The 16,412-nt window shown below is 42.8% G+C and overlaps 1 protein-coding gene across 1 annotated transcript in view; it reads left to right on the top strand.

Moving 5' to 3' along the window:
- rab10 (RAB10, member RAS oncogene family) overlaps nucleotides 1-16,412 on the top strand; it is an 83,124-nt gene that overhangs the window by 37,783 nt on the left and 28,929 nt on the right. The window contains exon 2 of the mRNA XM_043675885.2: nucleotides 8,290-8,350. Within this exon, the coding sequence (XP_043531820.1) occupies nucleotides 8,290-8,350 (61 nt within the window). The remainder of the gene's footprint in view (nucleotides 1-8,289; nucleotides 8,351-16,412) is intronic.

The raw sequence follows: 16,412 nt of genomic DNA, 5'->3' as shown, positions 1-16,412 counted from the left end.
TTAAAGAAAATAATTTTTGAATAACCTGAATGAGGTACTCAAGTGTTTGATTTTAGAACAATTGATTATTGTTTATAAATGACTGAATTGTTTAGTCAGTACAATTTTTATAAGTTAATGGATTGTGTAAAACTTGATAATGACATAAATAGTAAAGAGTAATAGACATCAAGAATTCAAAAAATGTTGAAATAGGCAGAGACAATTTAGTGTAGTTAAATATATGACTGTCTTCATACCGATAACCACCCTGGCAAGGAAGGAATGAGAGTGGAAATGTAAAGATGCTTTCAGCAGCTGATATGGTCTCTAGAATTGCTCCATTCACAGGTAAAGAGCACCTTTTGGATCACGGCCTGCCCTTCCACAACCTGATCCAACTGATTCAATCAGCTCCCCAGTCATGAGCATGAAAAGTAAAGAAAATAACAACAGTGAAGAGGATGTGTGTATGCTTTGTGTCAGTGGCCTTCCTACGGACATTAAACCACGAGCTTTACCTTGTCTTTCGATTATTTAAGGGATATGAAGGTTCACTGATCAAGCTAATATCACAACAGTCTGTTGGCTTTGTTACATTTTAAACAGCAGTATTCAACACCGAGTGGGAGCAGAAGCAGCAAAGAATGCTGCATTCACTTAGCCTGCTGCTGCACTGCACACTCTCGTGCGTTGGTATCCTCCATCTGCAAGGACGGAAGTGTTTTCAGTTTTGTTAATTATTTAACTGCCATTATCCAATGAGTCAGATTTCTCGGAGAAGTGATGCAAGAGCAGAAAGAATTTTGTTTCCAGGTTGGACTTTACAAAAGGAGATTTTGGAGAGCTGGCTTGTTTCCACTCGACTTGGAGGGGATGGAGTGGTCGCTAAGGACTGTGGATTTAAGAACTTTACTGGTGAATTTTTTTTCCGCGTGGGAGGATTCTTCAAACTCCATTTACTGTAATGGACTAGTACTTTTTGTTGTTAGAATCGTTGAATGCTGTGTGTCAATGACTTGCTTGATGCTTGCTGTCAGTCTTATGAAAGCTGGCAGTGCCTTCTCGGTGGTTATCCTGAAATGATAAACAGAGGGAATGAGAATGTGTATAGGGTATAAGCAAGCAGGGAAAGAGTTAACTTCTGAGTTTTGTGAAACAAGAGATTCAGCTGAGCATGCCTCAGATCAGACAAGGTCTTAGTTAACAATGGGGTGCTGGAGACAAGGATAATTAGTTAACAAAGTGGAAAAGCATTTGTTATGTAGAGCCATTTAACAATATTGGAAGCATTCAGTATATAAGGTCAGTTAACAAGGGGAAAAGTATCCATTATATCAAGCCAGTTAACCAGTTTCAGAGCATTCATTGTATATCAGCAGAAGGCTTAATCTCTCCTATTGCCACTCGCTGATTGTAATGGTCACCCAATCAATTTGAATGTTGCCTTAGCTGGATGATTCTCCCTGTAAAATGACTATATAATTCATTAAGAAACTGCTTGTCCAGAGAAGACTGAAAACTCATGTCTCTGTGCACATGGGTGATCATTCTTTCTCCCTCCAGGGCCCGGAATAAAAATGGAGGCGGTAAAGCCAAACTGTGTTTCTGAGTGTTTTGCTTTGACTGAGGTGGGGGGGGAAACAAGACGATAAGGAAAACCTTTTTTATGCAGAGGGTGGTGGGTGTCTGGAATTCATTACCTGTGTTGGCTGTAGTGGGAGAGACAAAACGCTTTTAAAAAGTACTACATTCTGCATCTCAAGCACTGTAAGCCACAGGGCTATGGGCTTTGTGTGGGAAGGTAGAAAGGGGTCTGGGCGTCTTTGTTCCCTCTTATGTATCATTTATATGGTACTATAGGATGAAGGGTTATCGAGAGAATGGAGGAGAATGTGTTTGAGAAACCTATCAGCCATGATCGAATGATTGAGCAGTCTCGACAGGCCAAATGACCTAATTCTGCTCCTGTATTTTCTGGTCTAATGGCCTGCCACTGATCCTTGCAGCCTTGTGTGTTCTTATTTTAATTTGATACCATTCCTTAACTTCCTTCATTCGTTGCAGATTGTGTATCCTTTTTTTTTGTCTTCCTTTCCCAGTGGACAAGTCAGAGGTCACACGACACCAGGCTATAGTCCCACAGGTTTATTTAAAATTGCAAGCTTTCAGAGCGGTGCTCCTTCACCGGCATCTCCTCATGTTTCCCAATGGAGTAAATCTTTGACAGTTTCGAAATATTTCTTGAGATCTGTCCTGCCTCCCTAACATCTGTTCAAAAGACTTTGGTGTTTCTTTTATAAATTATTCTTTTGTCAGTCAGCTTAGTCCTTTCCACATTCAGTTCTCTTGTGTACCTGTAATATGCTTGCTTCTGTACTGTATTATGTGCTTGAAACTCTCCCTTTGCACTCTAATATCAACTTTAAAAAACCATCCATGAAGCTAAATGACGATTTTCTCGAGGAGCTGTTTCATCTTCTACCAAGTGATCTCTTATTGAAGACACCGCAATTGTATCTTGATCTGCCAATTTTTGGTCCATGAAAATGTTTCACTTGCCCCATTCTATTCCTAAGAGTTAGATCTGTTTCTGTTCTCAATTGTGTGAAAGTAAAATGACCAAGAAAGTAACCCAGAAATTTTCCAAAGTTATTTAGCTCCCTTGCCCTTTCTTTTTTTCTGGTCAGTATTAGGAAAGTGCAAGTCTGATGTTAACTCTACTGTTTTACAATTTCTAATGTTTGGAAATTGTATTCTCAAATTGCTTTTCATTTGTTGGTATACCATAAGTTACTAAAATGTTTGTTTCGAATTCAAACCAAATTACTTCTGCCTTTGAATCCTCCAGCACGTATTATACCTGTACGCAAAACCTTTTTAACAAGCTGCCACCTCCCTATAACTTGCCCCTCTTAATTGTGTTGCAGGCGGAATGTATCCCATTCTCCTTGTGCTTATGTAAACTAGGTTGGTCTTATTGTCATTATTCTAGCTCCATGAGCAACTTGTATACATGAGTACAATTTCAAGTATATTTGACATGTCGTGAAACTACTGAAAATGGAGTGGAGACACTTGGTTGCCATTTACTTGACATATTAAGCAATAATGGTGATAGCGAGTTTCTGATGTATGCCGATAACTTGCAATTGGGAATTGTTCCAGCCTCTGCTAAAGTGAGTTTTTTTTTACAATTTGGAAGAACGCTTTCTGGTATCATCTGAATCTTTGTCCATTTATGCAATGTGGGTAAAAGTGATATTGAACTTCCTTTAACTGCATACGTCCAGAAAGGATGGCTACTTTGGTCTGTGTCTAGAACCAGGGGCACAGTATCAAAATATCATTTAGGGTAGAGGTGAGTAGGAACATCTTTACTTAGTGGTGACTGTTTTGAGTTCTCCACCTCCAGAGGGATTTGAAAGTTCAGTCATTAAGTTTAAGACCGAGGTTAATAGATTTGTCATAACAAATGACATCTTGGGATATTTGGATGAATATGACAAGAATATTGCAAGAATATGACATTGAGGTAGATGATCAGTCATGATTAGAATGGCGAAAGGATCGCAGGTGCCTATGTGGCCTATTCTGCCCCTAAGTTTCTATCTATCCAACTATTCTTCAGCTCACATAATCAAACTGGAGTATTGCTGCAAACGTGTTTTGTCAAAGCTTTTTCTCTTGAATTTATGGATATTTCTCACAAATTGTCCCAATGTAAAGTGAAGACATTTATATCGTACGCTGAGTACACGAATTGGTTGGCAAGTGGACTCTGGTAGATGTGATGCCATGGAGAATGCACTAGTTAGGTGATGATTGACAATTGGTGACCTAACTTTGAAAGATTCACTCTGATCTGAGGGACTAATTGGAGTGTGACTGCCACTATTTTGTTGAATTAAAATAGAAACTATATGCATATTGTACCTTTTCTGTTTGAAAGGGGCCTTGTATATTAATATATGCAGCTTCCAGAACACAAGTGAATCACAATGCAAACCTGATGTGGCGATGCTGGTGTTGACTGGGGTAGACAAATGAGATGTCAGATGACACCAGGTTGTAGTCCAGTAGGTTTTGGATGTAGGTTTGCTCGCTGAGCTGGAAGGTTTGTTTTCGGATGTTTCGTCACCATACTAGATACCATCTTCAGTGAGCCTCCGAATGAAGCACTGGTGGTGTAACCCGCTTTATATTTATTTGTTTGTGTTTCCTAGGATTGGTGACATCATTTCCTGTTCTTTTTCTCAGGAGGTGGTATTTGGGGTCCAAGTCACTGTGTGTGTTGATAGAGTTCCGGTTGAAATGCCGTGCTTCTAGGAATTCTCGTGTATGTCTCTGTTTGGCTCCTCCTAAGATGGATGTGTTGCCCCAGTCAAAGTGCCATTTACCACCCTCTGAGAAAAAAAACAGGAAATGACATCGCTATAGGAAATGTCACCATAAGAAATGACGCCACCAACCCTAGGAAACTCAAACGTATAAATAGAAAGCAGGCTACACCACCAGTGCTTCATGTGGAGGCTCACTGAAGATGTTGCTGAAAATGTGTTGCTGGAAAAGCGCAGCAGGTCAGGCAGCATCCAAGGAACAGGAGAATCGACGTTTTAGCATGAGCCCTTCAGGAATGAGGAAAGTGTGTCCAGCAGGCTAAGATAAAAGGTAGGGAGGAGGGACTTGGGGGAGAGGCGTTGGAAATGCGATAGGTGGAAGGAGGTCAAGGTGAGGGTGATAGGCCGGAGTGGGGTGGGGGCGGAGAGGTCAGGAAGAAGATTGCAGATTAGGAAGGCGGTGCTGAGTTTGAGGGATTTGACTGAGACAAGGTGGGGGGAGGGGAAATGAGAAAATTGGAGAAATCTGAGTTCATCCCTTGTGGTTGGAGGGTTCCTAGGCGGAAGATGAGGCGCTCTTCCTCCAACCGTCGTGTTGCTATGGTCTGGCGATGGAGGAGTCCAAGGACCTGCATGTCCTTGGTGGAGTGGGAGGGAACTCAGATTTCTCCAGTTTCCTCATTTTCCCCTCCCCCCACCTTGTCTCAGTCAAATCCCTCGAACTCAGCACCGCCTTCCTAACCTGCAATCATCTTCTTGACCTCTCCGCCCCCACCGCACTCCGGCCTATTACCCTCACCTTGACCTTCCACCTATCGCATTTCCAACGCCCCTCCCCCAAGTCCCTCCTCCCTACCTTTTATCTTAGCCTGCTGGACGGACTTTTTCCTCATTCTTTAAGAAAGGCTTATGTCCGAAACGTGGATTCTCCTGTTCCTTGGATGCTGCCTGACCTGCGCATTTTCAGCTCTGATCTCCAGCATCTGCTGTCCTCACTTTCTCCTCACTGAAGATGTTACCTAGTATGGTGACAAAACATCTGAAAACGAACCTTCCAGCTCACTGAGCAAACCTACATCCAGAACCTCAACCTGAGCTACAAATCTTATCAAAACTCTCCAACAGGTTTATTTGAGTGTTCCGAAACTCTGATTTCAAATAAACCTGTTGGTCCGCAACCTAGTGATGTGACTTATGACAATGCAAACCTTTCAGACAATCCTATTGTTTCAACTCAACAGGTGGGAGTCAGACTCTTGTCAGGGCATTACACTGGAAAATTATTCAATTAAAATTAACTTGCCTAGTTTTAAAGCTTGAACAATGCTTGTCAGTTAACAGTCAACATCATCTAACTGGTGCTTTGAGAGAGAATATCTCTATCAAGAGGGCGCACTTGCCAACCAGTCAGTGCATTCTTGTAGTATAAATGTTATTTTTCCTTTACATTAGTATTTCTAGGAAAGTTATCCTAATAAAAGAAAAGCTTCAGCAAAATATCAATTTTCAATAATGTTCTACCAAACAGCTATTGTATAATAGGAGAAAGTGAGGACTGTAGATGCTGGAGAGTCAGAGTCAAAACGTTTGGCATTGGAAAACCACAGCAGGTCAGGTAGCATCTGAGGAGCAGGAGAGTCAATGTTTCGGGCATAAACCCTATGTGGTGAGGGAAAGGGGGGGTGTGGCTAGGACTAGGGGTTGGTAGATGGGAAGGCGATAGTTGGATGCAAGTGGGAGGTAAATGTGATAGGTTGGTAGGGAGGGTGGAGCGGATAGGTGGGAAGGAAGATGGATAGGTAGGACAGGTCAAGAGGACCGTGTCGAATTGGAGGTTTGGATCTGGGATGAGGTGGGGCGAGGGGAGATTTGGAAACCGGTGAAATTGATATATTTCCCTCCGCATCCCTTTGTGTTCTACAGAGACCACTCCCCCTCCGATTTCCTTGCCAACCAACCCACCCACCACACCTGACACCTTCCCTTGCTGCTGCAAGAGGTGTAAAACCTGCACCCACCAATCTCTGAACAAGGCTCTAAAGGATCATTTCAAATCTAGTGGAGTTTTTCCTGCATATTCAACCACCTCATTTACTCCGTCCATTAATTTCCAGGTTGTCCCTTCTACATTGGGGAGACAGAACACCAACTTGCGGAGCAGTTCAGTGACCATCTCTGGGACACATGCACCAAACAACCCCATTGCCCTGTGGCCAACTACTTTACCTCTCCCTCCCACTTCCCCTAAGGACATGCAAATCCTGGGCCACCTCTACCCGTCACCTGGAGGAAGAATGCCTCCTCTTCCGCCTCTGGACCCTACAATCATACAGCATCAGCTTCATCAGTTTCCAAATCTTCCCTCCACCCCCCACTCATCCCAGATCCAATCCTGGAATCACCTCTTGACCTGCCCTACCTGTCCATCTCGCTTCCACCTATCTGCTCCACCCTCCCCACTGACCTATCACAGTTACCTTGCACCTCCATCCACCTATTGCCTTCCCACCCATCTGACCCCAGCCTGGCCCCAGGTGCACCCCCCTCCCCCCACCATTTGTCTCTCAGCCCTCTTCCCCCTCCAAATTCCGATTGAAGGTCTTAGGCCCAAAACGTCGACACTCCTGCTCCTCGGTTGTTGCATGACCAATTATTGTATAATGTCTCTTGTGGCACAATGGTAGTGTATCTACCCCTGGACTGGAGGCCTTGTTGAAGTCTCACCTGCTCCAGAGGTGAGTAGTGACATCACTGAGCAGTTTGATTTTTTTTTAAAAACTGATCATATGGATTTTCTATGTAAATTAGCTGCTACAATTCTTGACTTTACTGTTGCACTTCAGAAAGAACTTTGTTGGCTTTTGAACCTTAAAAGTGATCCAAATATACCTTTTTATTATTTGTACATATTGATAGGGTGCTGTCATTCTGAATTAAATCTATATAATTACTTAGTCTAATTAATTAGAGCATTGCTTTGATTTCAGACTTATACACTTTTTCGTATGGGTTAAATCCAAATGATTTCTTACTGTAATAAATGTACCAACAAACCTTATATTTGTAACTAGTGCTGAAGTAATTGGTGGATAGAATCATTCTATCTTTCCTTTAAAAGTAAGATGTTGTCAGTAATATAATTTGCATGGATTTCCTTTTTTGTTTAGTGTTTCCTGATAGGTGGATAAGGACCAGGTGACAAATGAGCTGTTGATCTTAGGGAATTTTCTGTCATTCTTCTCTATTAGCTGTGAAATTATTCAAGCATCTGAAAATTTTCTTTGAGAAAAAGTACCCAAAATTCAAATGAGGGAATTTTGTGTTGTATTAGCTTACTCTGTTGTGCAAGTGATTTGAAATATCTGGATGACATTGCATTTTTACTTTACTTTCAAAAACTTTACAAGCTTGGTTTTGGAAAACTTTGAAGAAACACCTGAAATATTATATTGCATAGACCCTTTTAGCTTTTTATTTGTATTGAAAGCCAAATTCATAACCTCATTGCCAAGATTTTTTAACTACAGTAGGCCTACAGTAAAAATGTAGCTTATCAAAGGCTTTTGGGAAGAAATTGGCAGTTTTTAGAATCATGTACTTTTGTGTTAATTGATTTTTTTTTCCAATTTATCAACTTTTTTCTTGTAATCATTTCTGTTAGCAGCTTTAAACTCTAATTGAGAATTGTTTTCTAAAGAAAATGATACCATATGATTTATGAAATAAGTTTTTAAAACATTATTTGTAAGTTTGTTATTTATTGGGAAATAGTGAGGTTATTAAATATAGTAATTCTCCTATTTTAGCATTCTCAAGTCAGAGTCCATTCTCCTGTCTCCTGTGAAACCATATAGATAGAACCAAGTCTATCTTAAGATGAGTTTAAAGTGTTAGTCAATCTGAGTCCTAACTAATTGAAAATATATCTTGCATTATAAAGTATTTTAAAATGTTGTTTTTGCAATTACAGGAATTGATTTTAAAATCAAAACCGTCGAACTACAGGGAAAGAAAATCAAACTGCAGATATGGTAAGTGGTGAACTTTTGCTAATTGTCTATCAAGGGATAATAGTTTTGTGGCTGGAGCGATACATGTAAGGGTAAAGAAAGAAAACGGTAAGTGACTGCACAATTGGTTTAGTTTTCTGAGAAATGGAATAAATTTGAAAACCAACTTTATTTTAAGTGATCAGAAGGTTATTGCAATTATGATCATATTATACCACAAACTTGATCTAAACTGTAATTCTGGAAACCCACCTTCTGTGACTCCTTTTCCACCTCCAACCACTGACTTTACAGTACTTCACCTCTTCTCTCTCTTTTGTCTGTTATTCTCAGTCTGTTTCTCAACTATGTCAGTACTTAAGATCTGTTACTATAGTGCTCAATCAAATTTGATAGTAATGCTCTTGATATACAATTTTGCATTACACAAACTAACCATTTTGGCCCACATGCACACAGCAAAACTCCCAAAGAGTAAGTCTCCTTTTTCTCTCCCTCCTATACAGAGGAACCTCAATTATCCGAATGAGATGGGCTGGCACTATTTCATTCAGATAATTGATTATTTGGTGAATTGATTCAATGCCTTTCATTTCGAGCTCGGGAGATTTCTGTAATGTCTGCTCCCTGTTCAGGAGATAAGGCAGCATCATAGCGCATGAGGCCCTGCCCCACATACCCACCTCCCTAAACCCCATCCAACACTGCCCTCCCGCCCGCCCCCATACCCAACCTCTCCGGGCCAGCTGGACTGGACACCAACAGCAAGACTACTGCTACTGCCTTTTGGGGGTGGGGTCTCCAAATAGCACGTGCACACAGCCTCACATACAACTTTTTACTGCATCTTTTTGACAGGTTCCACCTCTGCCCTGTACAGGACAATGTTAGAGAGATAATCTGGGGATAGGGGTTTAGGGTACACGCCTGTGTAGAACTCCAGGGAAAGTGCGGGAAGAGAGAGAGGGAGGGAGTGGTAGGTCAGTCATTTAGACATGGTGCCTGTGCTCCCATCAGTCCAGGACTGTTCTCGGCAGTGCTTTTAATCACTGTAAGCAAAAGACGCGATCAGTGTTGGACACATCTTTGATGTAATGTTTCTGTTGGGACCCAGAGATCTCCCTCGGATAATCTGATTTTCGGATAATTGGTATTCGGATAATCGAGGTTCGTTTGTCCATAAGTACACCTCCAGCTTCCCCTTGAGTAATAATCAGATCACTCCCTTTTTCTATTAAGAGCCATCAGAAATATTAAAGCGCTATAAGCCCCCCAATGATCAGTAGGAGATTGAGAAGCAAATTTGTAAGGAGATCTTGGATATCTGTAAGAATGATAGTGTTCTAATGTTAGGTGATTTTAACTTTTCAAACTAGACTGGGGCTGGGACTGCTATACTGTGAAGGGCTTGGATGGAGAGGAATTTGTGTGTAAAAAAAAAAGTTTTAGAACATAGAACATAGAACATAGAAGAATACAGCGCAGTACAGGCCCTTGGGCCCTCGATGTTGCGCCGATCCAAGCCCACCTAAACTACACTAACCCACTATCCTCCATATACCTATCCAATGCCCTCTTAAATGCCCATAAAGAGGGAGAGTCCACCACTGTTACTGGCAGGGCATTCCATGAACTAACGACTCGCTGAGTGAAGAACCTACCCCTAACATCTGTCCTATATCTACCCCCCCTTAATTTAAAGCTATGCCCCCTTGTAATACCCGACTCAATACGCGGGAAAAGGTTCATACTGTCGACCCTATCTAACCCCCTAATCATCTTGTACACCTCAATCAAGTCACCCCTAAACCTTCTTTTCTCTAGTGAAAACAGCCCCAAGTGCCTCAGTCTTTCCTCATACGATTTTCCTTCCATACCAGGCAACATCCTGGTAAACCTCCTCTGCACCCGTTCCAATGCCTCCACATCCTTCCTATAGTATGGCGACCAAAACTGCACACAATATTCCAGATGCGGCCGTACCAGAGTCTTATACAACTGCATCATGACCTCAGGACTCCGGAACTCAATTCCTCTACCAATAAAAGCCAGTACGCCATATGCCTTCCTCACCGCACTATTTACCTGGGTGGCAACTTTCAGAGATCTGTGTACATGGACACCAAGATCCCTCTGCTCATCCACACTACCAAGTATCCGACCATTAGCCCAGTACCCCATCTTTTTGTTATTCTTCCCAAAGTGAATCACCTCGCACTTAGCTACATTGAATTCCATCTGCCACCTTTCTGCCCAGCTCTGCAGCTTCTCTATATCCTGCTGTAACCTGCCACATGCTTCCTCACTGTCAACAACTCCTCCGACTTTCGTATCATCCGCAAACTTGCTCACCCAACCTTCTAACCCCTCTTCCAGGTCATTTATAAAAATGACAAACAGCAATGGTCCCAAAACAGATCCTTGCGGAACACCGCTAGTGACGGCACTCCATGAAGAAACTTTGCCATCAACTACTACCCTCTGTCTTCTTCCATCCAGCCAATTCCTAATCCAAACCTCCAACTCACCCTCAATGCCATATCTCCGTATTTTCTGCAGTAGCCTACCATGGGGAACCTTATCAAACGCCTTACTAAAATCCATATATACCACATCTACCGCTTTCCCCTCATCAACCTCCTTCGTCACCTTTTCAAAGAATTCAATAAGGTTTGTGAGGCACGACCTGCCCTTCACAAAACCATGCTGACTATCCTTGATCACATTATTCCTATCCAGATGTGCATAAATCCTATCCCTTACAATTCTCTCTAAGACTTTGCCCACAACAGAAGTGAGACTCACCGGCCTATAGTTATTAGGGCTATCCCTACTCCCCTTTTTGAACAAGGGAACCACATTTGCTATCCTCCAGTCTTCTGGGACTACTCCTGTAGACAAAGAGGACATAAAAATCAAGGCCAATGGCTCTGCAATCTCCTCCCTTGCTTCCCAGAGAATCCTAGGATAAATGCCATCAGGCCCAGGGGACTTATCTATTTTCACCTTTTCCAGGATTTCCAACACCTCTTCTCTACATACCTCAAAGCCATCCATTCTACTTATTTGTGCCTCAGTATTCTCATCGACAACAATGCCCTGTTCCTGAGTGAATACTGAAGAAAAGTATTCATTCAGTGTCTCCCCAATCTCTTCCGCCTCCACACGCAACTTCCCCCTACTATCCTTGACTGGACCGATTCCTACCCTAGTCATTCTTTTATTCCTAACATACCTATAGAAAGCCTTAGGGTTTTCCCTAATCCTATCTACTAAGGACCTTTCATGTCCCCTCCTTGCTGCTTTTAGCTCTCTCTTCAGGTCCTTCCTGGCTACCCTATAACTCTCAATCGCCCCAATTGAACCTTCACGCCTCATCTTGAGGTAGGCCGCCCTCTTCCATTTAACAAGGGATTCCAATTCCTTATTAAACCACGGCTCCCTCGCACGACCCTTTCCTTCCTGCCTGACAGGTACATAATTATCAAGGACACTCAATAGTTGCCCCTTGAACAAGTTTTCTTATTCAATATGTGGATGAACCTACTAGAGAATGAGCAAAACTTGACCTTTTGAGAAATAAGGCAGAGCAAGTGACTGAGGTGTCAGTGGGGGGGCACTTTGGGGCCAATGGCCATAATTCTGTTAGCTTTACAAAAAAAAAGGTGGTAAGGAAAGGCCAGGGAGTTATAGACCTGTAAGTCTGATGTTAATAGTGGGTAAGTTGTGGAGGCGATTCTGAGGGACTGGATTTACATGTATTTGGAAAGGCAAGGACTGATTAGGGATTGTCAACGTGGCTGTGTGCATGGGAAATTATGTCTTACTAACGTAATTGAGTTTTTGAAGCGATGACAAAGAAGATTGATGAAGGTAGAGCAATGGATATTGTCTCCATAGACTTCGAGGCATTCAACAAGGTTCAGCTTAATGAACTGATTACCAAGGTTAGATCACATGGAATCCAGGAGAGCTAGCCATTTGGATACAAAATTGGTTTGAAGGTAGGAAACGGAAGGAAGTGCTGGAGGATTTTTTTTTTGGACTGGAGGCCTGTGATCAGTGATGTGTCAAAAGGATCGGTGTGGGGTCCACATTTTTGACATTCATATAAATGATTTGACTATGAATACAGTAGGGATGGTTATTAAGTTTGCAGATGACTCCAGAATTGGTGATGTAGTGGACAGTAAAGATGATTGAGCCGAGGGAGTGGTGAGATAAATGGGAAGGATTGGGGCAGGGGGGAAGATAGGTGGATGGGGTAATGGTGATAGGTCAGAGGGGAGGGTGGAGCAGAATAGTTGGGAAGGAAGATTGCCAGGTCATGAGGGCGGTAACAAGTTGGAAGATTGGATCTTTGATAAGGTGGGGAGAAGGGAAATGAGGACCTCCAACCCCATGGCATCAATGTAGATTTCACCAGTTTCCTCATGTCCCCCACCTTATCCAAGATCCAATCTTCCAACTCGTTACTGCCCTCATGACCTGTCCTACCCATCCATCTTCCTTCCCAACTATCCGCTCCACCCTCCCCTCTGACCCATCACCATTGCCCCCACCCCCATCTACTTATTGCGCTGTTAGCTACCTTCACCCCCAGCCTCACCACCCCCTTGGCTCTCGGCCTCATTCCTGATGAAGGGCTTTTGCCCGAAATGTGAATTCTTCTCCTCTGATACTGCCTGATGCTTCTCCAGCACTGTACTCTTGATGCTGATCTCCAGCAGCTGCAGTCCTCACGTTCTCCCAGTGAAGAAGGTTACCTCAGATGGGTTGCTGGGTCAAGGAGTAGCAGGTAGAGCTTAATTTAGATAAATGTGAGGTGTTGCATTTTGCTAAGGCAAATCTGGGCAGGATTTATACACTTAATGATGGGGTCCTGGAGAATGTTGTGAACAAAGAGAACTTGGGGTGCAGGTTCATAATTCCTTGAAGGTGGAGTCACACGTAGACAGGGTAGTGAAGAAGGCATTTGGTACACTTGCCTTTTTCGGTCAGTGTATCGAATTGGGAGGCCATGTTGTGGATGTACAGGACAATGATTCGGCCACTTTTGGAATACTGCATGCAAGTCTGCTCTCCCTGCTATAGCTGAAACTTTATTGCTGGAACAGCACAGCAGGTCAGGCAGCATCCAGGGAACAGGAGATTCGACATTTCGGGCACATGCCCTGTTCCCTGGATGCTGCCTGACCTGCTGTGCTGTTCCAGCAATAAAGTTTCAGCTTTGATCTCCAGCGTCTGCAGACCTCACTTTCTCCCTGCTATAGGGAAAGGTAGTGTTAAATTTGAAAAGATTTACAAGGATGATGCCAGGTTGACGGGCTTGAGCTATAGGGAGTGGCTGAATAGGCTGGCTGTATTTTCCCTTGAGCATCAGAGGGTAATGGATGACCTTCATAGAGATTTATAAAATCATGAGGAGCATGGAGAGAGTAAATAGTCAGGGTCTTTTTCTCAGCATAGGGGAATCCAAAACTAGAGGGAATAGGTTTAAAGTGAGAGGGGAAAGATTTAAAAGGCATCTGGATGGGTACCTGAATAGGATAGGTTTAGAACATAATGAAGAGAAAATGAGGTCTGCAGATGCTGGAGATCAGAGATGGAAATGTGTTGCTGGAGAAGCGCAGCAGGTCAGGCAGCATCTAGGGAACAGGAGAATCGACGTTTCGGGCATTAGCCCTCCTGAAGAAGGGCTAATGCCCGAAACGTCGATTCTCCTGTTCCCTAGATGCTGCCTGACCTGCTGCGCTTCTCCAGCAACACATTTCCATCTTAGAACATTATGAGCCAAATAACAATAGACAATAGGTGCAGGAGTAGGCCCTTCGAGCCAGCACCACCATTCATTATGATCATGGCTGATCATTCACAATCGGTATCCTGTTCCTGCCTTATCCCCATAAGCCTTGATTCCACTATCTCTAAGAGCTCTATCCATCTTTCTTGAAAGTATCCAGAGACTTGGCCTCCACTGCCTTGTGGGACAGAGCATTCCATATATCCACTACTCTCTGGGTGAAGAAGTTTCTCCTCAACTCTGTTCTAAATGTCCTACCCGTTATTTTTAAGCTGTGTCCTCTGGTTCTGGACTCACCCATCAGCAGAAACATGCTTCCTGCCTCCAGAGAGTCCAATCCATTAATAATTTTATACGTCTCAATCAGATCCCCTCTCATCTTTCTAAACTGTATACAAGCCCAGTCGCTACAATCTTTCAACATATGATAGTCCCACCATTCCGGGAATTGACCTCGTGAATCTACACTGCACTACCTCAATAGCCAGAATGTCCTTCCTCAAATTTGGAGACCAAAACTGTACACACTACTCCAGGTGCGGTCTCACCGGGGCCCTGTACAGCTGCAGAATGACCTCTTTGCTCCCATATACAATTCCTCTTATTATGAAGGCCAGCATGCTATTAGCTTTCTTCACTGCCTGCTGTACCTGCATGCTTGCTTTCATTGGCTGATGTACAAGAACATTTAGATCTTGTTGTACTTCCCCTTCACCTAACTTGACTCCATTTAAATAGTAATCTACCTTACTGTTCTTGTCACCGAAGTGGATAACTGCCCATTTATCCACGTTAAACTGCATCTGCCATGCATCCATCAACTCACCTAACTTGTCCAAGTCACCCTGTATTCTCATAACATCCTCCTCACATTTCTTCCTGCCACCCAGCTTTGTGTCATCAGCAAACTTGCTAATATTACTTTTGATGTCTTCATCTATATCATTGATTTATTGTAAACAGCTGCGGTCCCAGCACTGAACCTTTTGGTACCCCACTGGTTTCGGTTATTCTGAAAGGGACCCATTTATCACTACTCTTTGCTTCCTGTCAGTCAGCCAATTTTCAATCCAAGTCAAAACCTTGCCCCCAATACCATGTGCCCTAATTTTGCTCACTAATCTCCTATGTGGGACCTTATCAAAGGCTTTCAAAGTCCAGGTACACTACATCCACTGGCTCTCCTTTGTCCATCTTCATAGTTACATCCTCAAAAAATTCCAGAAGATTAGTCAAGCACGATTTCCCCTTCGTAAATCCATACTGACTCTGACCTATCCTATTACTGCTATTCAAATGAGTCGTAATTTCATCTTTTAGAATTGACTTCAGAATCTTTCCCACCACTGATATCAAGCTAACCGGTCTATAATTATGTTTTCTTTCTCCATTCCTTCTGACAAAGTGGGACAACATTAGCCACTCTCCAATCCGCAGGAACTGATCCTGAATTGATAGAACATTTGGTAATCATTTTCCAATGTGTCCACGATTTCTAGAGCCACCTCCTTAAGTACCCTGGGATGTAGACCATTAGGTCCCAGGTACTTATCAGCCTTCAGACCTAACCGTCTATCCAGCGCCATTTCCTGCCGAATATAAATTCCCTTCAGTTCATCCATTACCCTAGATCCTTCAGCTCCTATTACATCTGGGAGATTGCTTGTGTCTTCCCCAGTGAAGACAAATCCAAAGTACCTATTCAACTCTTCTGCCATTTCCTTGTTCCCCTTAATAAATTCACCCATTTCTATATTCAAGGACCCAATTTTAGTTTTAACCATTCTTTTTCTTTTCACATTCCTAAAAAAGCTTTTACTATCCTCCTTTATATTTTTGGCCAGTTTACCTTCGTACCTCATTTTTTCTCCATGTATTGCCTTTTAGTTATCCTCTGTTGCTCTTTAAAAGTTTCCCAGTCCTTCAGCTTCCTGCTCATCTTTGCTATGATATACTACTTGGCTTTTAACTTCGCTCGTCAGCTGCGGCTGCCCCTGCCTCTCCTTAGGATCGTTCTTCCTCTTTGGAATGAACCAATCCTGCACCTTCTGATTATATCCAGAAATATCTGCCATTGTTGTTCCACTGCCATCCCTGGTAGGGTATTGAACCATTGAACTTTGGCCAGCTCCTCTCTCATAGTTCCCTTTGTTCAACTACAATACTGACACTCCCGATTCTCCCTTCTCCCTCTCAAATTGGAAATTAAAACTTGTCATATTATGGTCACGACCTCCTAATGGCTCCTTTACTTCGAGGTCCCTGATCAAATCCGGTTCG

The sequence above is a fragment of the Chiloscyllium plagiosum genome, unplaced genomic scaffold (assembly GCF_037043375.1).
Source record: "Chiloscyllium plagiosum isolate Xiang-an unplaced genomic scaffold, Cpla_swu_hap1 HiC_scaffold_3, whole genome shotgun sequence".
Lineage (NCBI taxonomy): Eukaryota > Metazoa > Chordata > Chondrichthyes > Orectolobiformes > Hemiscylliidae > Chiloscyllium > Chiloscyllium plagiosum.
The sequence above is the reverse complement of the archived record's forward strand: the minus strand, read 5'-3'. Positions and strand labels throughout refer to the sequence as shown.